Genomic DNA, 26390 nt, shown 5'->3' with positions numbered 1-26390 from the left:
AGAACATAGTGATGACACTGAGGACAGATGATGTACTGTAGTACAGCAGATGTCGCCTGCAGTCCTATGTAACACCACAGAGAACACAGTGATAACACTGAGGACAGATGATGTAGTAGATGTGACCTGTATTCCTATGTAACACCACAGAGAACACAGTGATAGCGCTGAGGACAGATGATGATGTCACCTGCAGTCCTATGTAACAGCACAGAGAACACAGTGATAGCATTGAGGACAGATGATGTAGTAGATGTCACCTGCAGTCCTACGTAACACCACAGAGAACACAGTGATAACGCTGAGAACAGATGATATACTGTAGTACAGCAGATGTCACCTGCAGCCCTATGTAACAGTACATAGAACAAAGTAAAAGCGCTGAGGACAGATAATGATGTGACCTGCAGTCCTATGTAATAGCACAGATAAAACACAGTAACATGTCCAATAACATGTTAAATGTTCATTTATTCTTGACAGCAGTCTTATATATTCATTTATTATTATTGTTTTTGGTATTAAAGACCATATTTATTCTCCATTAAATATGCTTTGGTGTATTTTTTTGGAATGTCTAGAACGAATTAATTGGATTTACATTGATTCCTATGGAAAAAATTACCTCGAGTAGCAACGGTTTCGGGTAAAGCCGATGGCTTACGGACGGATTACTAACGTTAGTAGAGGTTTTACTGTATTATGTTATTTCCCTTTATTTTTGTATGCAGTAAACTGGACAACATACGATGGATGATGTAGTGCTCCCTGCTTCTCTGAGTCAGTAGCATGCATGCTAGGGCTAGACTTAGCTGTCTTAAAATGATGTAAAACTGTTACAACTATTGACTACTGGTGCACACAAATACAGAGACAATGTTTCCCTTTGTCAATCTTCTTTGGCAGGAGGAAAGGTTGCAGATTGGTTTTGGGCTTAAAATCTTCCTTCTCTAAATTTCTGCCAACATTCCAAGACTGAAAACTGGGAGAAAATAAAATCCGTCTTTAGTGTGTCATTAAACCTGCAGAAAAACACTATTGTAGAAGTCAGACCTACCAACCTACGGAAGCCCAGGAACATTAGGAAGAAAAAACTATCACTCTCTGCTATGGAGCCAACAGTAGGAAGGCGTCGGGAACTAAAACGTTGCCAGAGCGTCTTTATGCCGCTGCCACTAGAAGAAAGCTCCTATTAGAGATGAGCGAGTATACTCGCTAAGGCACATTACTCGAGCGAGTAGTGCCTTAGCCGAGTATCTCCCCGCTCGTCTCTAAAGATTCGGGGGCCGACGGGGGGCGGGGAGCGGCGGGGGAGAGCGGGGAGATCTCTCTCTCCCTCTCACCCCCCTGCAACTCACCTGTCACCCGCGCCGGCCCCCGAATCTTTAGAGACGAGCGGGGAGATACTCGGCTAAGGCACTACTCGCTCGAGTAATGTGCCTTAGCGAGTATACTCGCTCATCTCTAGTACCTGCCAAGTCGACTTCTCAGCATGTTGTGTTTTCTACTTCCACCGATATGCAGTATACTGTGTTCTGCATTATATGATTTTTGAAAAATAAGATAAGATTCCCATAATCCAGGAATGCTCAGACTAGGGGGGTTGCTGATTATCAATTTTTTGACAATTACCACACTTGGGTCTCAGGCACATATAGCCTGTATATTGGCGGGTGTATTCCTACGGTTTTGTAATATGAAGCCATCCAATGCACCACCACATACTGTAGTGCCTTTTTGAGGCACCATAGTCCCAATTTGTAGCAATGCTTCTAGTGGAGAATAGATTTATAATATGACATTCCATAGAACATGATAGATTGCAGAATAGTCCTTAAAGAGACAACTCTGTGTTAGGCTAGATTCGTACGGGCGAGCGCAGTATAGGGCCGAGTTGAGCTCAAGATTGTGAATCCATAATACAGCGGTGTACATGACCTCTTAACCTTTTCCAATCCAATTTGTATCCTGGTTTTCCTAGAGGGCTTACTCTTTTTCTGCCATTATGCAACGGCGCTATATGCTGGCTAAAGTCAGTACTGCATGAGGTGACATGTTGGATAGGCTTCGACAGCAGAGAGGCTGGCAATATACAGTAAGAGAACTCCAACGGACACCTTCCAACATCGGAGCTGTACAGTCTTAAATTATAATATCTCCAGAGGTCATACAGTGGATTGGAATGGGTTAAAATTTAAGAAGTGTGCCTTTCGTACTTGCTACGACACTCTTCACCAAGGAAGACTCCTTCAGGTTTAATTTCAAACAGCTAATGAGGTTCCATAGTTCTGCTACTGTTAAGAAGACCTAACAAGACTCTTGTAGGTCAGATGTCAACTTCCGGGCTCTTTGGGCTAGTTACAATGGGACAATACTTATGGAAGATGGACCATCGGGATTTTAATGTCTTCATGTGCAAGTCTACAGGAATTGCACTGCTAAAATCGTGAGTCTAACTGATTTACCATGAACCCAAAATACCAATATAGTGGTGTCGGAGTACTTAATATCCTGAGTGATAGCATATCATGAATTCAGGTATTCAGGTATCCAGTAGTCCAAAACCTCAAACATGTGACATTTTTCTGGTTCCTCAAAGATGCCATAACTAGATGCTAGGAGTGGAACGGATAATTTGAGATAGGCTCACCTGTCTCTGAAACAACCGAGGTCAACTAGTGTTCTTCGTTCTGGTTTAACATAACATGACTGTTTTACCCTATCATTGTAACCATGATCCTACAATTTGACCTTGTTGTGTTCAATGAACTCCATCTCTAACCCCTGGTGAGGTAAACTTCTACAAGCTGTCTGTTCCCTCTCAGTGCATCATCATTACTCGTGTAAGGATAGAAATGTTTGGCAAACATCCCATGCAGGTAAAAGTCATCACACCTCCAAATGGTCAAGCTAAACAGGATACGGGGATATATGATGCGCAAGACGAGCAACATCCACTCTTACGTGGAGTATTACATTTAAGGCTGTTGGACGCTGGCCAGGCACACTTAACATATACAACATGAGCCACGCAGGTCATCAGCAGTCAACCAAGGATGGGATTGCTTAACAAACTCAAGACGTGATGCAGTTGACTTGCATTACAATTAAACACAGAGGTAATCATAGTGCTAGACACACACCCTTTTCCTAGGTTTCATATATGCAACCCATATCTTAGAAACCAAATATCTGACCCCAGCAATCAAATTAATGCAGGGGACATAATGCAAGCGAGGTCATCTTGTGCTTGCTTTAACTAGCATTGTTAAAGGGTCCACAGATAGTGATGAGCGAGCATACTCGCTAAGGGTAATTGCTTGAGCGAGCATTGCCCTTAGTGAGTACCTGCCCGCTCGAGAGAAAAGGTTCGGCTGCCGGCGGCACGCAGGGAGCGGCTGAGGAGAGCGGGGAGGAACGGAGGGGAGATCTCTCTCTCCCTCTCTCCCCTCCGCTCCCCCCTGCTGACTGCCGCAACTCACTTGTCACCCGCGGCGGCAGCCGAACCTTTTCTCTTGAGCGGGCAGGTACTCGCTAAGGGCGATTGTTTGAGCGAGCATTGCCCTTAGCGAGTACCTGCCCGCTCGAGAGAAAAGGTTCAGCTGCCAGCGGCGGGCAGGGAGCGGCGGGGGAGAGGGGGGAGGAACTGCAGGGGGGAGATCTCTCTCCCTCTCTCCCCTCCCTACTCCCCCTGCTCACTGCCGCAACTCACCTGTCACCCGCGCCGGCAGCCGGGCCTTTTCTCTCGAGCGAGCAGGTACTCGCTAAGGACAATGCTCGCTCGAGCAATTGCCCTTAGCGAGTATGCTCGCTCATCTCTATGCACAGATCTTTTATCACAGATCTTAGGGTGCTTTACATGGGACAACTATCTTCTGAAGAGTTGTTTGATTGAGCAAATGTAAATGACCCCTGCACCATGTGAACACAGCCACAGGTGACGTGCAAGAAATTACTAGTCACTTTGTTTTAGCTCACCTACAAATAGTCCCTGGTTACTTCATTACCATCTGGTGTAAACAAGTAATCATTGCCTGTCAATGACTAGCCAACAACTATGCTTGTTCGGTGTGCGGATCCCACTGAGCACTAATTAGCTCTCTCCTTTTTTTGAACATCTTTTCTTTATATTAGCTATATCTGCATTTGGGGGGGGGGGTCAGCAAGGACCCAGATGCCACTCACAGGGTCCATATAAAGTCCATCCATCTTTATTTTATTCCAGCTACAAAGATCAGTGGAGAAACAGCCACTTGTACACAAACGCTATTAACCCGAAATAAAACACCTGCCCGTCTGGACACTAACTAGACAGCGCTTTGCTCGTCTAGCAATAACTAACAATAACATGCAGTATTTGTCAGCAAACAATCAGAAGTTCACAGTGGGCTTGTGTTCACTCGCAGGCTCTGAGCTTGGCTTCCTGGGATTGCAGTCTTTTATGTCCCAGTAAGGCTGCCTGCACACGGGTGAATTTGCATTGTGGAACCTGGGAGGGCGTCTGCCTCCGGATTCCTCAGCAAACACTGCCCATAACATGCTATTGAAAAGCACTTTTTCGTCTACAGAAGTGGAAATCAAGTGCGATTTTCCACTCGTGGAGGAAAAATCACAGTATGTTCTATTTTTGAACGAGTTCCGCGCAGATGGCTTCCATTGAAGTCAATGACATTGCGGAAAGGTTGTGGATTCCGCGACATTGCTAGGCGATGACGCAGGGAAAAGTTGACGATTAAAAAAAAAAAATCTGTACTGCACATGGCTGACGGTTCACCGTGCAGGTCATCCGCAGTACAGAGAAGATAAAAGAAAGACAGCTACACGCGGATGCCAGCCGGGCACAAGGTTGGATTCCGCATTCAGAATCCAACCCGCCCGTGTGCAGCCAGCCTAACGATCTCAGTGTATAAAGCTGAGTTGATTGGGGAACCACAAAAGTCCCATATTAGGCTGGGAGAGGAAGTGATGAGTCCCACTACCGGCCTACCCACCACTCCAATAATATATATATGTGTGTGTGTGTGTGTATATATATATATATATATATATATATATATATATATATATATATATATTATAGAGTATGTTTAATAAAAAAAAAATTATGAGCATAAAAAGGCCAACTCAATACTTTTGTCTTATTTGATTTAATACACATGGATTCCGTGCTGAGGATGTGGGTGACATCTGACAAACCAATGAGACCTTTGCAATTGTATTTCCATATTTCTCCCATTTCTATATCTCAGCAAAAATTCTGTATTTTTTTTTCCCTTGCAAATGACTCTTGTTCTTTGTTCCAACAAAATATCTCATCTTGTCCTCCAGACACAACATGAATCTCCGAATTGTTGATTTCAGAATGATTACAACCCGGGAAACAGTTTGTAGGTCTAAATCTTTGTACAGATTCCACGTGGAACCGGGACAAGAGTCAAACTGAGTCAGAGTTCATGAACTGAGCATGTCCCTAAGTAAGTGTTTAAAATACAAAGTGCCATTGTTGGCCTGCACTGAAAAAAATGATCCTAGCAAGAAACTGTAACTTATACACATATGTATATATAGTGAGCGGAACGGTAATAAAATGGTAAAAAAAATAACTAGAATGATAAAAAGAAATGGTGACTAAAGCAGGTTGTCTATTTAGTATCACTGCAATAATGATATATAATGATGGAGACCAACAACAAGGCACTTATCACTGAAAAGGGATACCCCTTTAAAAATATACTACTTTATTAGAAATATTTTAAAACATTATTAACCCCATTTCCCTATAAAAAGCCCTGCGATCATCCTGCCTATCTGTAGAGCGATCGCCTTGACAAGGGCGCCCCCACTCAATGGAGGCTTACCCTGCTGAAACCCTACAAAATTCTGAGAACAACACTGCATCCAATCCCAGTGCATTTCTTCCGTATAGGTAGTTGACAGGGTCATCAGGGGACTTCATAGTATGGAGAAAAATGGGGAGCAGACAGAACCCCACTTCTCCCACTGATGTGGGGATGATGATGATGGATGATAACCTCTCATGAGAAAATACCGTAACTATATAGCATAAAGCCCCATCCCCAGTAAACCAATCATGGATGCCAAATACGAAGCGCGCTCATTACAGCTTACAGATCACCACATGTTGATGTAGCTGTTGATGAAATTAACCTTTTGCAATCCAATTTTGTATTCTGGGTTTCCTAGGGGGCTTTCTCTTTCTGCCATTATATAATGGTGCCATCTGCTGGCTAGAGCCAGTACTGTGGTATGGGTCATGCTGGAGAGGCCTCCGACAGCAAAGCGGCCAGTAATATACAGTAAGAATACCCTGTTGGATGTCTTCCGACATTGGAGCTGCACAGCCTTCAATCAGAATGTCTTTAGACGTCAGACAGTGGATTGGAAAGGGTTAAAGGGGTTGTCCCACGCCGAAACGGTTTTTTGTTTTTTTTCATAAGCCCCCCCGTTCGGCGCGAGACAAACCCGATGCAGGGGTTTAAAAAAAAAAACAGATAGTACTTACCCGAATCCCCGCGCTCCGGTGACTTCTTACTTACCTTGCGAAGATGGCCGCCGGGATCTTCACCCACGGTGGACCGCAGGTCTTCTCCCATGGTGCACCGTGGGCTCTGTGCGTTCCATTGCTGATTCCAGCCTCCTGATTGGCTGGAATCGGCACACGTGACGGGGTGGAGCTACGAGGAGCAGCTCTCCGGCACGAGCGGCCCCATTCAGAAGGGAGAAGACCGGACTGCGCAAGCGCGTCTAATCGGGAGATTAGACGCTGAAATTAGACGGCTCCATGGAGACGAGGACGCTAGCAACGGAGCAGGTAAGTGAATAACTTCTGTATGGCTCATAATTAATGCACAATGTACATTACAAAGTGCATTAATATGGCCATACAGAAGTGTATAACCCCACTTGCTTTCGCGGTACAACCCCTTTAATCATGGCAACACAAACCAGAACAATGTGAACAGTGGCATAAGTAGCAAATAACATTATAATCAATTTCATAACAAGTTCAAAACTCACAAACATAAAGACAGATTAACAAATGTCCAAAAAAGGGCCAACTATAGGAACACTGATTAGAAACTCCCTATATAACCAGATAGAACCTAATCCGGGCATATTTCTGCCTAATACCCAGCATGCTTCCTCTACTGGTAAACAAACCCATACCTGTATGGGAGTTACAGAAGACTAGCGGCACAGTGGATTTCATCCCAAAAATCCATTCAGCCTCTCTACAAAGTATATGTCTATTCCAATCTCCTCCTCGTGGAGATTTCCTGATCACTTTCAGAATAGTGAATTTTAAAATGCCTGGATTACCTCCATGTTTAGCCCATACATGCCTTGCAATTGGGGTATCTTTCCCATGATGAATATCCCCCAATGATCACCAACCCTCCTACTGTGCCGCATAAAAGGTTGGTATATAACATGAGAATACTTGGTGTGGGTGAGAATGTATGTAATGGGGGCAAGTAACTGGTCAGTGATAGAAAGCAAAGGGTTACAAATGGTGCATACTCTGATTGGGTCACAGTTACTAGTGGGGTACCACAGGGGGCAGTATTGGAGGAGTTACTGTTACTAGTGGAGTACCACGGGGGGCAGTATTGGAGGGGTCACTGTTACTAGTGGGGTACCACAGGGGGCAGTATTGGAGGAGTTACTGATACTAGTGGGGTACCACAGGGGGCAGTATTGGAGGGATCACTGTTACTAGTGGGGTACCACAGGGGGCAGTATTGGAGGGGGTCACTGTTACTAGTGGGGTACCACAGGGGGCAGTATTGAAGGGATCACTGTTACTAGTGGGGTACCACAGGGGGCAGTATTGGAGGGGTCACTGTTACTAGTGGGGTACCACAGGGGGCAGTATTGGAGGGGGCACTGTTACTAGTGGGGTACCACAGGGGGCACAATTGGAGGGGTCACTGTTACTAGTAGGGTACCACAGGGGGAAGTATTGGAGGGGTCACTGTTACTAGTGGGGTACCACGGGGGAGCAGTGTTGGAGGGGTCACTGTTACTAGTGGGGTACCACAGGGGGCAGTATTGGGCAATATTCTTTTTAATACATGTATTATTGACCTGGTAGAAGGATTGTACAGTAAAATATCAATATTTGCAGATGATACAAAACTATGTAAAGTAATGAACACAAGAGAGGACACAGGGCGGTTGCAAATGGATCTTGATAAGTTGGAGGATTTTGCAGAAAAATGGCAAATGAGGTTTAACACTGATAAATGTAATATTATTGACATGGGCAGAGGAAATACATGTCACTATTACACACTAAATGGAAAACCACTGGGAAACACTGACAGGGAAAAGGACTTGGGGATTTTAGTTATCTGTAAGCTTAACTGGAGCAACCAGTGTCAGGCAGCTGCTGAGAAGGCAAATAGGATCATCGGGTGCAATAAAAGAAGTGTAGGGGCACATGATGAGAACATTGTTCTATCTGACAAGTCACTGGTCAGACCACACATGAATTATTGTGTACAGTTTTGGGCATTGGTTCTCAAGAAGGACATATCAGAGCTTGAGCGGGTACAAAGGTGGGCAACTAAAGTAATACATGGAATGACTACAATACCCAGAGAGGCTATCAAAATTGGGATTATTTACTTTAGAAAAGGACAGCTAAGGGGGCGACCTAATAACTATGTATAAGTATATCCAGAGACAATACAGAGATCTCTCCCATGATCGGTTTATACCCAGGACTGTGACTGTAACAAGGGGGCGCCCTCTACGTCTAGAGAAAGAAGGTTTCTACACAAACGTAGAAGGGCGTTCTTAACTGTAAGAGCAGTGAGACTATGGAACTCTCTGCCTGAGGACGTGGTGATGGAGAACTCACTAAAAAAGTCTAAGAGGGGCCTGGATGCCTTTCTTGGGTGATTACTTCAGAAGGGTCGGTGATGCGCGGATTATTCTGATTGCCAGATTGGAGCCAGAAAGGAATTTTTTCTTTAAATGGGGTAAATTGGCTTCTACCTCATTAAACCCCATTAAACATCGTGTTGCAGTGTTGGTCTTAGGGTTTTGTAGGGCCACTGCAGGGTTAGCCTCCACTGAATAGGTTCGCTCTTGTCAGGGTCATTGCTCCACATACAGGCAGGGTGATCACAGTGCTTTTTATAGGGATAATGTACTATAAGAACAACAACTCCAACTTAGGGCTCTTTCACACGAGTGTATCGGCCACCGTTTTCACGTCTGGCTGATATATGCTACCATCTGAGGTGTAAAAACTTGTGAATGGGCACACAAATCTAACGTTTGTGCGCCCATTCAGATGGCATGGGCCCTGGCACGTATACTCCGAAGCCATCGTGCTGTTGCCCCTTCCCTCCCCATTGCCGGCTCACCTCCTCTCCCCTCCTCTCTGGCTGTTTGCAATGGGTGGGCGTGGGGCTAATCTCCCGCCCCTCCCCGCCCCTTGTCCGCAACCAGCAATGGGAGGAGGTGGGACGTGGTGGCACTTAGCTCCGCCCCATCCCGCTCCCACCCATTGCAATCAGCCGGAGGGGAGGAAAGAAGGGAAAGGAAGTTTAAACTGCTAAACTCCCTCCCACCTCCCTTCTCCCATAGGAGCCCATGCAGTGGCTGACATTTTCTGGCCCGAAAGATAGTTCCAGGATTATCTTTTGGGCCCGATGTAGAAGCGTCCGGTGCTGTTTTGGCCCAGCCAGGTGCTTTTACATCGCGGGAATATGGCCATGTGATCTGATACATTGGAATCCAAAGAATCACATCATAGCATATATCGGCCGACCGTGAATTATTATTTTGGGTGTTTATCTTGTGGTTAGTAATGTTTTTAAATATTCTGATAAGGGAGTATATTTTTAAAGGGGTATTCCTTCGCAATGATAAGTAGGTTGTCTATATACTGCACTCCTCCCCCCCTTTCCACTAAAAATGTACTGAGTGCTAAAGAGTACCCACACTATTTTAATGTACAGAATAGGTGATTCTAAGCATTTTTGCAATAGGTTTTATTAGCCTTTTCTGTACATTTTTCTTACAAAACCCCTCTTCCGCTTATGCAACTAGATGAGCAGCACTTCTTTCTTTTTAACATCCACCAACTGGAGCTTTTCATTAATTGCCTAGTAGGTTAGCCAGCTCACTGCTGCTTTTTAGAATAACAGGACTCTGGGAGAAATATACCTCCCATTTACTACCGTGTGTTCCCAAAAATATGACACTGTCTTATACTAATTTTTGCCCCGAAAGAGGCACAGTGTCTTATTTTTGGGAGGTGTTCTAATACTCACCTAGCAGGCAGCATCCAACGCTCAATAAACCAATCACAGCCATCCAATGATGCCATTCACTGAATGGGTGTGATTGGTTCATCGAGCGCAGGCTCTGATTGGCTGAGCCATGGCGCTCGTGATCCAATCACAGCAATCTCTTGCTGGAGGTGGGGAATTCAAGCCACGTTACCAGGAAGAGAATGCTTGCTCAGCGCTGGAGACTACACAGCAGACTGCCGGAGCGCCGCAGCCCAGCCTGAAGGACCCTAATTGCCGCTTGCTAGGTCAGTTTTTTTTTCTTTTCATGTAGTGTAGCTAGGCCTTATTTTCAGAGGAGGGCTTGTATTTCAGTGGATAATATCTCTGAAGTACATATGTTCCAACCCTGTGTAGCATAAAAACTACCAAAAAATTACAGATTGCATACAAAGCCACCAATGGTCATTTTTGGTACTGCACGTTTTTGTGACTGTGGATTTAGTGGACACAGTTGTGTTCCATAGGTGATTGATTCCTCCTATTAGTTGTGGGGCTTCTAGCTTCAGTGCAGCTGATAAATCAAAGTCTGCTGCCTGTTCAATTGCTTTTATCCCTGGAAAACATCCGTTCACTATAATCTATCTCATAAGATCCAGAACTGCTTATCAGATCTCGTCCTTGATGTTTTATTTCCCCATTAGCTGTTGATGAGTAACACTTTTACTATGTCGTGATTCTAATCAGCTTTCAGTCAATGTAATAGAAATCTGGTTTTATAAGAAAATGAGAAACATTCACTTTTGTTATTTTTTAAGCCCTTTAGGTAATAAAAATGATGCTATCACCAAATACTAACTGCATGAATTCTTAAAAGCTCAAAATGAGGTAACGAGTTGCCATAAAGCCCTTAGAAGTCATATCCTAAACTGTTACATACAATGCAGGAGATAAAAGTAAGTTTTTAAAGTGCAACTCCAGTAAATATACTTATGGTCTGTAGTTTATTTAGGTGAATATAGAGGGTAATGATAATTAAACTGTCCCCCAGCAGGCAGAAATGGTATTGCCTCTAGCTTAGGGTGCATTCACACAAACGTATATCGGCTCGGTTTTCGCGCCGAGCCGATATACGTTGTCCTTGTGTGCAGGGGGGGGGGGGAGGATGGAAGAGCCAGGAGCAGGAACTGAGCTCCCGACCCCCTCTCTGCCTCCTCTCCGCCCCTCTGCACTATTTGCAATGGGAAGAGGCGGGGCGGGGCGGGGGCGGGGCTAATTCAAGACCTTAGCCCCGCCCCTGTCCCACCTCCTCTCATTGCAAATAGTGCAGAGGGGCGGAGAGAGGGCAGAGAGGGGGCGGGAGCTCAGTTCCTGCTTCTGGCTCTTCCATCCTCCCCCCCTGCACACGAGGACAACGTATATCGGCTCGGTGTGAAAACCGAGCCGATATACGTTCGTGTGAATGCACCCTTATGCTGTGCTGATGCATCATGGGATTGATGTGAAGGTGAAATAAATACGGTAAATTTCACCATCAAGATGGTGCCTAATGAGGCCTCATGTCCACGGGTAGATCGGATTCCGTATGCGGGAGCCCGCAGCAAAATGTGACATTGCCCACGGCCCATGACTGCACGTACCTGTTCTGTTCTGTGAATGTGTGTGAGCCGGCATGCTGGCGCACATGCGCAGTATAATTTTTGTTTTTTTTAAACTCCTTCTTTCCCATGGAATCCGCGGCCCGTCCTCAGTGCAATTTATTTAAATGGAAGGTGTCCATGCGGGTTAACCGCACCGAAATGGAGCATGCTGCGATTTGTTTTCGGACCAAAAGATCCGCAAATCAAATCCGCATGCTTTAATTCAGGTGCGGACGCCTATGCTTCCCTATGGGCAGCTTGAATTGCGGATCTTAAACGCAGGTGCCTCCCGCAGATTCCGCAAATCAAATCCGCCCGTGGACATTAGACTTAAGTATCAGACAAGAGGCTGCAATGCATGGGAGTAGCAGCAATACACAAGGAAAACCTCTATAGTGTGACAAGCAATTAGGTGAGAGAGGCAAGGATGGAAAAATGGGTATTTCCCAGTGTGGCCCTTTAAGGCTTTTTTGGCAATTTTTTTGGTTGTCTGCAAATTTTCTACATTACATCAGTGGTGCACAATCTGTGGCTCGCCAGCTGCTGTGAAATTACTCGTTGGCTTGCATTCCATCACTTTTTAGGGACTTTACCTATGTGGTCGTTTAACTGCCCTATTTTTTTTCCTTCAGCTACCAAAATTATTTTTTCTGCGTTTTTTTTCCTGAGACATATAGGGTTATTTTTTAAAGATCTTTTCACTGACTTTTTTCTGCTCTTTTAGTTTTATTGGGGGTAAAAAGCTAAAAGAAATTATTATTTTTTTACATTTATAGTTATTTATTTTTTATTTAGTATATTTATGCTAAAATAAAGTATGGGAACGGGTTCCTCATTTTGTTTTGGACGTTTTGATATATAATATGTATGGTTTTGCATTACAGGGTGCATACGGCGACAGTTTTGGTTGGCGTCGGCGTTGGGTTATTTTCTTTCTTATATACATATTTTTTTATTCTGAAATTTTGTTTTTCCTATTTATGTAATTATCTTTTTTCACTATCTATATCCCTATGACATCATATAAGACCTCTAAGGGACATTCACATGTTTTTTGTTTTTTTTTATTTGACACTTTCCCGCTGTAGCTGAAGCATCCATAGGAGGCCTAGTTACAAGGAAAACATCCCCTGTGATGACAATAGCCACTGGCAGAGCTGATCAGGGTATGCTAGGACCCTGTAACTCTGCTGTGCCAGGGCATCCCAGTGGTTACGTGACTGTTAGCTCGCATAGTGGAAGAAACACTTCCACTTTCACTTTTTAGTACATAGCGCTCATTGAGTGCTGTGTACTCAGGAAAGGAGAAGGCAGAAGGGGTTAAAATCAACCCCTGCCTTCTCCTTTGGGTTTTCAGCTGTGACAAACAGCTAACAACCCGAACTGCTTCTGATTGATTGCAGAAGCAGGGGCTTTAATCCCCCGCCCTATTTTTAAAGCCCAGGACCAAGAGCCGTAAATTTACAGCGCTTGGTCCTTAATGGGTTAAACTGAAAGATCATTATTAACTTTTGCTTGTTTGTACAATTTTGTGAACAAATTGTTCCATTTAAACGCACTATTAAGTCGAAGAGAATAATTGTCTTTTGAGTTGGAAGATCCGTATCTAGACTGCTTGTGTTGAAGGTGTGCTGCCCTGTGGTACCCATCCCGGGGATCGCCAGCTAATTCCAATTACAATAATGAGGAGTGAAGTTTAAAAAAAAAAATCGCAGTTCGGCAAGTTCACCGAATGTGGGCAAATAGTTTGGTTCTGTTTAAAGTAATTTGAACTGAACCCAAACTTCACCAATACCCCTAAAACTGAGGGTGGGATGTAAACAGAAGGAGTCAGGGTTTGACTGCTTCGGTTTGCTCAGCACTATTATTATAACATGGCCTATGTGTAATAATGTTGCACTGTATTATACCATTAGAAGTGCACATGCATTTCTAGAATTGGAGGGTGAACAGAATAGGGAATGCGGTCAGTGCTGACCCTCATGCCCATTTGGGGTGCCGAATTTAATCCCCTTATCTCGCACATATGTAGTTACTTCAAAATAAAGTGATTAACTAGTCATATTTTTTGTATGACAACTCTCATCAGTGAGTGTTTTACTGTCACCCGCCGCCCCCAATGATCAGCTGTTGTCCTACAGAAAAGCTGTCGACATATCTTCACTTCTCCTTTAGTGATCTGGGGGAAGATCGCTGCTTCTTACAGCTGACACCCGACGGCAACAGCTCCGATAAGCCGCACGGCTGATCGGACCTATTAACCCTTTAAATGCTGCTGTTAATTCAACGATCTTCAGGGGTCCTGCACTGCGCCCCCCCGCGATGAGATTGCAGGGAGCCATGCAAGTGTCTGAAAGGTCCCAGGGCTGTCATGGCAAAATGCCCATCATGCCATGGGGTTGCTTCATAGACTGCCTGCCCGATCGAAGTATGATGTAAGCAGGAACGATCAAAGAATCACAATTTATTGTCCCCTCTGGGGACTGAAAAAAAAGTTAAAAATAAGATCAATGAAGTTTTACTAATTATTAAAGAAAAAACTTTTGCCATATTTATAATAAAAGAATCTAAATAGTAAAACAAGCATTTGACGCGTCCGTAAAAGTCCGATCTATCAAAGTAATGCATTATTTACCCCGCAGGATGAACAACGTCAGAAAAAAAAAAGAATGTCCGAAATTAGATTTTTTTGGTCAACCTGTTTCTAATAGTAAATGCAATAAAAACAGGTCAAAAAGTCGTATGTATTCCAAAATGGTACCAACGCAAACTACAGGACGTCCCGAAATAAATGAGCCCTTGCACAGCTATGTCAACAGAAAAATAAAAATGCTATTTCTCACAGAAGATGGCAGCAGAAAATAATTTTAAAAAATTAAACTTTGAAAAAAAAATACAAGTACTACAGCAAAAAAAAACTATACAAATTTGGTATCGTAGTAATTAGAGATGAGCGAGCTATGTAACTCACTACTTGGACAAAAAGATTCGGGGGGTGGGGGGCGGCGTGGTGGAACGGGAGGTAGCAGTGGAGAACAGGGGGGAGCTCTCTCTCTCTCCCCCCCCCCCCCACTCCCCTCTGCAACCCCCCGCTCACCCCCGGCGCCCCCCGAATCTTTTCGTCTGAGTAGTCAGTTACTCGGAAAAAGCGGTGCTCGAGTGCAAAAACACCCGAACTAAGTACGCTCGCTCATCTCTAGTAGTAATCATACTGAGCAATAGAATAAAGCAATCAGGTCACTTTTGTTGCAGTTTGTGCGCCGTAGAAACAAGACGCACCAAAAGATGGCGGAATTTGATTTTTTCCCTTTCTCTCCACTTAGAAATGTACTTAGAAATAATTTAGAATTAGAGATGAGCGAGCGTACTCGGTTCGGGTGTTTTTGCACTCGAGCACCGCTTTTTCCAAGTAACTGACTACTCGGACGAAAAGATTCAGGGGGCGGCGGGGAGTGGCGTGGTGGAGTGGGGGGTAGCAGTGGGAAACAGGGGGGAGCTCTCTCTCCCCCCCGCCCTCCCTCCCCTCTGCAACCCCCCGCCCAAACACCCAAACAGAGTTTGTTTGCTTATCTCTACTTAGAAGTTTTTCAGTACATTATATGGTACATTAAATAGTACCATTGAGAAATACAACTCGTCCCAAAAATCCAAGCCCTCAGACAGTGGCGGCGATGGATAAATAAAGTTACAATTTTTTTAAAGGGGGGGACCAAAAAACAAAAATAGAAAAACAAAAAAAGCTCCGTCACTAAGGAGAAAACATGCAAAGTCATGTAGATGTTGAACTGATTGGACTCCCTTGAAGGAAAAGTGCTAACCACTGAGACATAGTATGTCCATAACATAATCTGTGCTTAGTAATGTATGTAACAATATAAATAATAGGCTCTGACATTTAATTGAAGGGCAGATCGCTCTACTTTTCCTGGTAACAGTTCTGTCTTCTCATAACCTCCGGCTTAGTGTCTCAAGAGTATTGGAATCTCCTTCCCATGGGTTCAACCATTAAACAGCAACTGAAGAATCTCAACAAGCTCTGGGAATTCTGGGAGAAACCTTGCTTCCAGAGAAAACTTTGAAAGAATATACTGCAACTGATGATAGACAACTATGTGAAACCTGACAGACCCCGTTACAAGTCAATGGGGTCCGTTGGGTGTTGTTGGTGTCCACTGTGCAAAAGATCTGGCACTACATCATGGTTGACATTGATTATGGAGCATGTATATGCCCACTTTTAAAGGGGTTTTGGTTCTATTGACTGATTTCCGTACAAATAATAGTTGTGTATGAACAGCACATACAAGAGTTTTTTTAATGCCAAGCCAAAAAGACAGGGTAGCTATAGGAAGAGCAGAGGTAGCAGTCACTGGGGGCATAACAAGGGGGCGACTGAAGGCAATGTGCCCATGTGCTGAATGCCAAGGGAGCACCAACAAGCCACTCTGCTTTTTGCCAGGGTATTAAGATACAGGGCTAGGGGTACAAACTAAATCTTTGTCTAGGAGTAAAAAAACGTCTAGCTACACATGTGGCAATGACATCCAAGCCCTTGTCTAGGATGGAGCCCAAAGGTAACTGTGCCAAATAGAATGGCCATATACCAGGAGGACTGTCACAATTTTAGTTGTCTCTAGAGATGAGAACAATGAACACATATAGTATCTATAGCTCACTAATTTGAGAAGTACAGAAATTGTTGAGGGTCCTTTTCAGTGTTGTCCCATTAAACCCCCATGTGTTACTCTTGGCACCTGACTGGTAATAGGGTCGTGTGCCTCCTTCCTTGTAAAAATGACATATAACATTACATTACAGTGGGGGTTTTTCTCACAGCCGGTGACCGTGACCAACGGCTCTTCCTACTTCCTTTGTCTGTTGTTCATGGTCTGTGACTACCTCTAGCTGTCAGATGAGGCAAGCACCACACCATTTGCTATACCCAGTCTTGCTTTACCCGGTCTCCTGTCAGTGCCACCCATACAATGTGCATGTTCATGCCCAGCCCACCTCTTAAAGGACCAGCAGGCACTCCCAGCTTTTCCATCCCCACCCAATCCAGTCAGCTCCTCAGTTATATAAGACACCCTCATTGCTGAGTGCCTGAGCAATAGGTTCTGTATCATTATGCAATGCTGCTTTTATATACTCCTTGTTTAATCTATGCCGGACCACATTATACTTGTCTGCTGTCTGCCCTGACCCTCAACCTGCCTTATCATTATGCAAGAATTCCACCTTTCCAGATGTTTGCTTTGCATTTTGACCAAGTCTCTGTCAGATCCTCTGGTAACACACTATGGTGCTTCCAAACTGCCTGTGTCGGCTGCCACTATAGTGAGGCTACCCAGGGGGTAATGTTTCTTGCAGCTAAGACCAGATCTCAATTTCAGGGGTTAAAGTGTAAAAACCAGAGGAACCAATAGGCACCGCCTTCAGGAATAGCCCAAAGCTAAATTGGTCATTGACAGGGTAGGTCCACACCCGAGGACACACAATTCTGCTGATAGGAATCCTGGTGGCTCAGTGGTTAGCACTGTTGCTTGGCAGTGCTCGGGTCCAAGGCTCAAATCTGATTAAGCACAATATCTGCATGGAGATCGTTCTTCTTGTTTTTGCATGGGTTTCCTCCCACACTCCAAAAACTTGCTAATAGCTGAATATAAATAAATATTATTGTTGTTATTATTATGTACTACTTAGTAAATTAGTTTTTACCTCAGTGGCTAAGAGGCTTAGCTAGTGGTGGCCCCTTTGGCCCCAAAGGATAAAAAAAGAATGACATGTACTAACGCCCAAAAACATTGCACCATTTTTGACAATTTCTGGCTGGTTGCAGCTTCTCCCTGCAAAGTTACTGTTTATTGGGGGCGCTGGGAGCCAGACCTCTGGTTCTTCAGGAACCCTTTCGATAGCAGCAAACCTAGGCTTTCCTTCACCTTCAGCAACAACTGAGCTTATTGCCTTAGCTCTGTATCTAAATACTTTGACCAAGATGGAGTGGCTTGTTGGCATCCATTCTAGCACTCAGTCTTATATGTCTTCCCATAGTTATGTCCCTGTCTTTCAGTCCCACAGCAGTTGGAGACCAACACTAGGTCTCCTAGTCATTAGTAATATAGGATATCAAGGTGATAATAACACATATATACCATGCTGTATTTTGTTTGCTGTTGAATTAATAGCGCAGACATGTGATTAAATGAATCAATCAACAGGCGGCTGCCTGCGCAGATGAGACCAGGTAGGTAGCATTATGATGCAAGCAATCCCGAAGGATGCCCAAAACTACACAGTAAATGCCACGTAAATACAGCCCAACAGAATGGGTATGAGAGATATTCAACAGATGAGACTTCGAAAGGTTTCTCTCCAGCAGAGGTGCCTTTCCCCTCTTCATGGTCTTTTCTCCATTCACTGGTCTTGAAAAATATTTGCAGAGTTTGGATAAATACAAAGATTCATTTTACTGATTTGCCTCTTGAGAAGAATCTATAACCTCCTTGGGTTCCCGTGATAAAATTGGTCTATAGGAAGGCTTAAGATATCACATGGCAAATCTAGAGATTATAGGAGCACATAGAACTATTATTAAGACCAGAGGCGTAACTTGAAGCTTCTGGGCCCCGATGCAAAGCTCGTAACAGAGCCCCAAACTCTAATGCTTTACTTATAGTACTGGGTTCCCTATATGGAGAAGAGAGGCCTTATGGGCCCCCTAAGGCTCCTGGGCCCGGGTGCAACCGTATCCCCTGCATCCTCTATAGTTACGCCCCTGATTAAGACCCTGATTACTTGACGGAGGACAACAAACAACACCCAACTCAACAGTCTTTGTTCTCACACCACATCTAAAATAAACTATATTATATCATACAAACTCCATATAGATAGAAATCATTGACATGCTATCCAGAAGAGTGTAACCCTTTCCTTAATTCCCATAATGTCACAAGTCCCAATAACTTAAGATCTAGATTCAAAATGTCCTCTGTAAAAAGGATAATATATTTGCCATGTGACCATATACTAGAAGTCACCAAATTAGTTAGATATCCAGTCGACAGATCAACTGTTTACTAAAATCAGCGATATTTTTTGCTCTCATGGTCCCATCTAAACCAAAAACAGCTGCTAAAGCAAAAATATCCAAAAATTTGTACTGCTAACATCTCAGAAGGAACCTAAAAACAATAGAAACCAACAAAAATCAATTTATCCAACATACATTCACTTTAAATCCATTGGTCAATTATATGTAGGATTTTAGTGTCCTTTTTGTGGTATGGAGACTAAAGAACACCATTCCATGATTACGCAATGGTAAAAACCACATCACTATAGCTATTACCTTTGAGTGTCCGTAACTCAAGGTCACCAATATTTTGTTATTTCAGGGGCTATTCCAATCTCAGAGATTTATGATATATACACAGAATATATGAATATATGTGGAAACTCACTCACTGCTAGGACCCGCTCCTATGTTGAGGTTCGGCAATTCCCCCAATATTTGATGAGGTGAGATAGACTTGCTGTTTCCATAACTGCCCTGAATGGAGAGTGTCTTGCGTATACATAGCTACCACTCTATTCATTCCCAGTGACGTGGTCTACATCTATTAGACGCTTATGATATATCCTGTGGATATACCATAAATGCCTGAGATAGGATTGTCCCTTTATCTATTGACAAATTCTGAATCTTGAATGACAATAGGTCCCACTAGGTTTCCCCCTAGATTAGATCATTGCCGGGATATACTATTTTTGTCATCAAAAATACCAGAACCCATTAGCTATAGAACTTAGTGTAAATTGGCAAGAGCCTCAGGGTGCATTCACACAGTTTGTAGTATCTATACACTGCTCAAAAAAATTAAGGGAACACTTAAAGAGACTCTGTCGACAGCTTTTTGCACCCCTCTCTGATTGCAGTACAGTGATGTATTTGCTGTGTGGATCTGTGGAGTAATTTTTTTAGAAACTTGCATTTTATTAGTTGCAGCACATGCAAAGAGGACTACCTAAAGTAGTCCTGGATATTCATGAGCCGCAGGCCAGCTACACCCACCCCGCCCTCCAGTCACTGATTGACTGCTGCCAGCTTATTACTGTGCAAAGAGAGCAAGCTACAAATCAGAGACTGGAGGGTGGGGTGGGTGTGTTTAGCCTGCAGCTCATAAATATGCAAATCTAGTTCTGTGTCTGGCTGCTTGTAATTAAAGGGGTTTTCCAAGTTATTATTTTTATATAGTTTCAGGCTCCCCATGCCTAAAACTATATAAAAGTAATATACTCACCACAGCCCTGGACCACTGTTTTAGCGTTCTGGCACCACAACATCTGACAGGTGACGTCACCTGGCCAGCAGGTTTATGAGACGTCACTGCTGATCTCCATGCCAGTGGTCACATGGGCAAGCAACCCATATCTCCGCTGCAACCTATGTAAATATAAAACTGGAGCAGCGGCAAAGTTCAATGGGGAAGTAGCACGCTGCTGGATTTAAGTATTCTGTTTCTTTTTAACCTCTTGTGTGTGTGTTCCCCACCCCCACTGCCACCATTGTTTGAGAACTCAGAAAACTCCTTTAAATGCAAGTTTCTCCGAAACTACCGCCCAGATCTATGCAGCAGATATATCACTGTTATCAGTGTAACACTGCCTAAAGGCCCATTTAGACCCGACAATTCTCGCTCAAAAATCGCTCAAAGCCGTCTTTTTAATCGAGAATCGTTGGGTCTAACTGTACTGACATTGTGCAGTTTTCATCAAGAATCGCTGATTGTTCTCTTTCAGCAAGCTGAAAAAGAATGCTCTACCTTATCAGGAGTTCACAGCGGGATACAGCCAATACTATTCTTTCATCTGTATCCCGCTCACTGAACACAACCGGGGTATGAAGAACACAGCGGTCCAGCTGTGTTCTGCATACCCCGCTCGGAGCGCTCGGCTGTATCACAGCCTAGTGCTCCGAGAAGAGAACAGCTGGATGCAGAAGACAAGCGGCCCCGCTTGTCTTCTGCAGACCCCCCTTGGAGCGCAAAGTGATCGCTCAAAACTTGAGCAATCACCTTGCTAAATGCACACAACGATTACCACCCAAAATAATCATTGTGTCTAAACCAGGCATTATGGTGCTCTCAGTGAGATCTGCAAAAAGATGGTGACAGAGTCTCTTAAAGCATGACAGTATAATCCCAAATTACTTAACCTTCGGGGATATCAATCTCTCCAGTTAGGAAGCAGAAGCAATTGTGACTCAATTTCAGCTGCTTTGGTGTCAATGAAAGTGATAACAGATGCACTGGAGAGGCAACAGTACGGGAACTCCCAAAAAGAGAATGCTTTCACAGGTGGTGGCCACAGACAATCCCTTTCTCCTTATCCTCCCTGAACAATTCTTTTCTAGTTTTGCATTTTGCTACTGCCCGTGTCGCTACTGTTAGTATGAGGCAGTACCTGCAACCCCACCAGGTTGCACCAACAATCCTGCTCTTGCAGGATGGCACATCCATAAGGCCTCGATCACACGGGGGACAAAGTCGCGCGATTTTGTAGCGTTGCTCGAATGCTACAAATCGCATGTATGTGAAGCCCATGCTTTCCTATGGGTTCTTTCACACATGCGATATTTTGCAGCATGCGATAACCGGACACAAGAACCTCGCGGGTCCAGCGATATGCCCGCAACTCGTGAGGTTTTGTAGCCCATGTTTGCCTATGGAGCCTTCCTCTCTGTTGCATCGCATTGCAATCCTACTGTCAAAGCTATAGCCATTGCTGCAGAAAAAGAATTTTAAAAACAGATACATCACCTTATAAGTGCTTTCCGACGCCGCAGATGCTTCTCCCCGGGCACTGCTTCTGTTCATCATCTTCTGGGCGGGGATTGAAAAATCCCTGCCTCCTGGAAGCGCTGCTTGTGCTTAGCTAAACATCAGCCAATCACAGCCAGCACTCGATGAGTGGCTCTAATTGAACCAATCACAGCTATTCATGGAGTGCTTGCTGTGATTGGCTAAGTGTCAGCCAATCACAGCCAGCGCTTCCAGGAGACTGGGATTTTTCAATCCTCGCCCAGAAGATGATGAACAGAAACAGTGCCCCAACCCGGGGAGAAGCTTCTGCTGTGTCGGAGAGCACTTATAAGGTGATGTATAAGGTGATGCATGTGGTGCTACAGAATCACGCAACTTTGTAGCGCTACAAAGTTGTGGTATTCTGCAAAAAACCACAGCAATATCACACAGACCAGCGATGTGATATTGCTGCGAGTTTCTCACAGCGATGACATGTCGCTCTTGTTAACGAGGCCTTAAGTACATACCATTACAAAAAGGTTTACTCTGTTTTCAAGCACAATCTCAAAAGCATGGAGCAGAGACTAAGATGTGAGCCAATATATGTGGAAAAAGAGATTTCTATGGGAGAGTGCACAGATGGTAGTCTGAAAACAGTTAGATCTTTGTGCTGTGTATGAACCTTACCAAGAGACAGCATAAGAACAGGGGAGCAGGTGAGTATAAAAAATACATTCCCTGGGTTCCCATCACCTCTCCGAACAGCACCATAACTTAGCTGTTCGGAGCATGGTCCAATGAGTAGCACGAGAGGGTGGACATGTAGTTGGTACCAAAGAACCAAGATTATGATGATCACAAAAAGGGTTGACTAGCAATAGACATTTAACATATGCAAAAAATGTTATCTGAACTCCTCACTTAGGTAGCCTATGCCTTATCATGTGAAAACCTTATTTTGTAAGAAAGACCCCACTTACCTCAGGGTCTTTTTCCAGTTCTAATCCAGCTTCAATGAGATTACGCTCAAACTCCTCTCGTTGACATTTTTTCTCTTCCTCAAGAGCATCCTGGTGGCTCATCTCTACCACAACCACTTCATGTGGATTACATGATGAGTTTCCATTCCGAGAATGTTGGTGCTCATGGTTCTGTTGCTTTGGTTGATTGTGTTCCTGTACTTTCTGTTGTTGATTTTGTAATTCCCCTGGAAGAGGCTGTTCGGAGGGGGCTTTATCAATTTCTTCTGGGGTCACTGAATTCCCATTGGAAACAATAACTGCAGGAGGTCTGTGAATTGTGGGGGAACCATTGTGTTGAGAAGAACGGTGCCTATAATGATAGGCAAGGACATAGTCCACTTTTCGTTTACCGTCTCCAAAGTGCATACCAGTCTGTTTGATCGGTTGGTTTCCATCCACATAATTGTTAACAACCTATGTAAGAAGTAATAAGAAGTAATTAGTAAATACCCCAGTGGGAAAAGAACACACAAACAGAAAAGTGATCCAGAATATTACCTGGGTGACAAAGTAGAAACCAATAAACAAACACAAATCAAACGAGTCTACATTCTTAACATTATGGAAAGAAGCCAAAGATGAGTCGTCCCCATTGAGATGAAGAAACATGAAGGCAAAGAGATAAGAAATAGACATAAATTAAGAAATCTATCTTAGAACTGCTTGATTAAGTTTCAGTAGATTTAGCTTTATAGAAGAGACAAAAGGGCAAAGAGGTCTACATCATCTTTGAGCCTCATCCAACCAGCCTAATAATCCAAGGCCTCCTGAAAGCAGTCATTCATGTTTAGGGTTGCATATGTAATGAAGGGTCAATGTTCTTAGCATGTAGCATGGATACTACCTTCCTAATTTTGGTGTGATTACTGCTAACGGTACAGCTATTATTTTCGTTGAACATCGTATGTCAAAACCAGTTGTGTTTGAATATTATTTGTGTACCGTATGGCAATATTGTGTAGGAGCCATACTGTTTTCTTGATACTGTATGGCAGTATTATTTAGGCACTCCTGGAACCTCATGTAAAATCGATAACAGGGCCACCAACCAACCATGTGCCATTAATATTACTGTTACGTGGCGGAGAGGGCTCTGGGCTCCATGTGGCACCTAAACTTGGATGCAACTGCTACCTATAGCTACACATCTGTTTCCCAAAGTCTTGGAAAGCTGGATAACAACCCCCAATGAAAGATGTAATAGTGGCCATTTTTCTTTTGAGATCAGTGAATTTGGAAAAATTAAAGGGGCATTGGCCTGAGTTATAGGTCTGGAAGAACTTAACACTATATCAAAGGCTAGAATCAAATCAGAAGAACTATGGTGTGCACCATAGTATTGGCAGATAGATACCAATGGTGGATTCAGGTATAGCTTTTCCAACAAAAACCAGCCACTTAAAGCCAAGATTTTGATGGCTATGTTAGTATACAATAACCTACAACATAGTAGTAACGTCTATTCATCTAAACAGCATTGATTTAAACAGCACCAAACATACACAAAAGTGATGTCCATGTAATACATAGGCATGCTACATCACACAGAGCAAGAGATAGTCTTGGTAGCCACTCTCTGCTTTGCATGAAGGTCATGTATTAGGGACAACCCCCATCTTCCAGTGATTTTAACCCCTTAATGACGCAGCCTCTTTTTTTCCCCATTTTTGTTTTTCCCTCCTCCTTTATTTATCCATCGACGTCGCTGTATGAGGGCTTGTTTTTTGCAGGACGAGTTGTATTTTTCAATAATGCCATTTAAAGTCCCATATAATGTACTGAAAAACTTTTAAAAAATTCTAAGTGGGGTAAAATGAAAAAAAAAACGACATTCCGCCATCTTTCAGTGCGTTTTGTTTCTACGGCGCACAAACAGCAACAAAAACGACATGATAACTTTATTCTATGTGTCGGTACGATTGCTACGATAACAAACTTGGATATTTTTTTTTTACTACACTACTTTTTTTTCAATAATTTTCTACCGTCATCTTCTGCGCACAATTACTTTTTTATTTTTTGTCGACATAGTTGTGCGAGGGCTCATTTTTTGCAGGATGACCTGTAGTTTCCATTAGTATCAATTTGGAGCACATACGACTTTTTGATCGCTTTTTATTGCATTTTTTCTGGAAGACCGGGTGACTGAAAAAGTGCATTTCTGGCGTTCTTTATTTTTTTTTGATGATGTTCACCATGCGGGGTAAATAATGTGCTACTTTGATAGACCAGACTTTTACGGACGCGGGGATATCAAATATATATTTTTATTTTGTGATTTAGTTTTTTTAATTACAGATATGGCAAAAGGAGGGTGATTTAAACTTTTATTATATATTTTTTTTACAAATAAAAAAACTTTATTGATCTTTTTTTTATTTTACTTTTGAGTCCCCCTGGGGGACTACAATATGCAATACTTTGATCGCTCCTGCAATATGACGTAATGCTACAGCATTACGTCATACTGCCATTTGACAGGTAGCCTATCAAGCCATCCCATGGATTTCAGAAGGCCCCAGCTGGCATGACGCCTGCACGGCTTCCCCAATCTCACCGCGGGGGGACCATACGGGACCCCTGAACATCGTTTGGGGGATTTAAATGCTGCTGTCAGAATTGAGAATTTAAAGGGTTAATAGCAGCTATTGCCCAAAGGTGTCAGCTGTAATAAACAGCTGACGCCCGCGCTGTATGCAAAGAGGTCGCCCCGCGACCTCTCTTCATAATACCCCGAAGCTCGAAGACGTAACTGTACGTTCTGAAACGGGAAGGGGTTAAAGGGGTTCTGTCATTAGTAAACAAAAATTCTATACTTATTAGTTCCTCCCCCATCAGTCTTCCTACCACATCTTCTCCCTGCTAATCTTCTCCTGGCTCCTGCAGTACCCCAGGTCACCTCCAGTCGGCTGATTCTTCTTCTTCCAGCGACGAAGCGTCCATTCTCTGCAGTCTCCTTCCTGCAGGACAATGTACGCTACGTCACATAGTCTAGCAGGGAGTGCCGAGTTATGGTCGAGACTGCGCATGCGCGCTGTCTCTCTGCAATAGTATACGAACTCTCACGGCAAGACAGCGCGCATGCACAGTCTCAGCAATAGATCGGCATTCCTTCTTAGGTAGTGAACGTTACATCACTAGTGACATAACCTACACTGACCTGCTCCTGCTAGAAGAAGAATGCAGAAAATGGACGCATCATAACAAGAAGAGGAGGATCCGGCCGGCTTGCGGTGAGATGACCCCGGGGACTGGAGAAGATCAGCGAGGAGAAGATGCAGTAAGAAAACTGCCTGAAAAGAAATAGGTAGAGATGAGCGAACACCAAAATGTTCGGGTGTTCGTTATTCGGAACGAACTTCCCGCGATGCTCGAGGGTTCGTTTCGAACAACGAACCCCATTGAAGTCAATGGGCGACCCGAGCATTTTTGTATTTCGCCGATGCTCGCTAAGGTTTTCATGTGTGAAAATCTGGGCAATTCAAGAAAGTGATGGGAATGACACAGTGACGGATAGGGCAGGCGAGGGGCTACATGGTGGGCTGCATCTCAAGTTCACAGGTCCCACTATTAAGCCACAATAGCGGCAAGAGTGCCCCCCCCCCCCCACTGTCAGCATAAAGATCGTCCTCCTCTGGCACAGCTGTAACAGCT

The 26390-nt window shown here is 43.8% G+C and overlaps 1 protein-coding gene across 2 annotated transcripts in view; it reads right to left on the bottom strand.

Moving 5' to 3' along the window:
- ANO2 (anoctamin 2) overlaps positions 1-26390 on the bottom strand; it is a 270743-nt gene that overhangs the window by 204962 nt on the left and 39391 nt on the right. For both annotated transcript variants that reach the window (XM_066590524.1, XM_066590523.1), the window contains exon 3: positions 22695-23150. In XM_066590524.1, the coding sequence (XP_066446621.1) occupies positions 22695-23150 (456 nt within the window). The remainder of the gene's footprint in view (positions 1-22694; positions 23151-26390) is intronic.

This window comes from Eleutherodactylus coqui, chromosome 2 (genome assembly GCF_035609145.1).
Source record: "Eleutherodactylus coqui strain aEleCoq1 chromosome 2, aEleCoq1.hap1, whole genome shotgun sequence".
In the NCBI taxonomy this organism is placed as follows: domain Eukaryota; kingdom Metazoa; phylum Chordata; class Amphibia; order Anura; family Eleutherodactylidae; genus Eleutherodactylus; species Eleutherodactylus coqui.
Note: the sequence above shows the minus strand (reverse complement) of the source record. Positions and strands in the feature narration are given on the sequence as shown.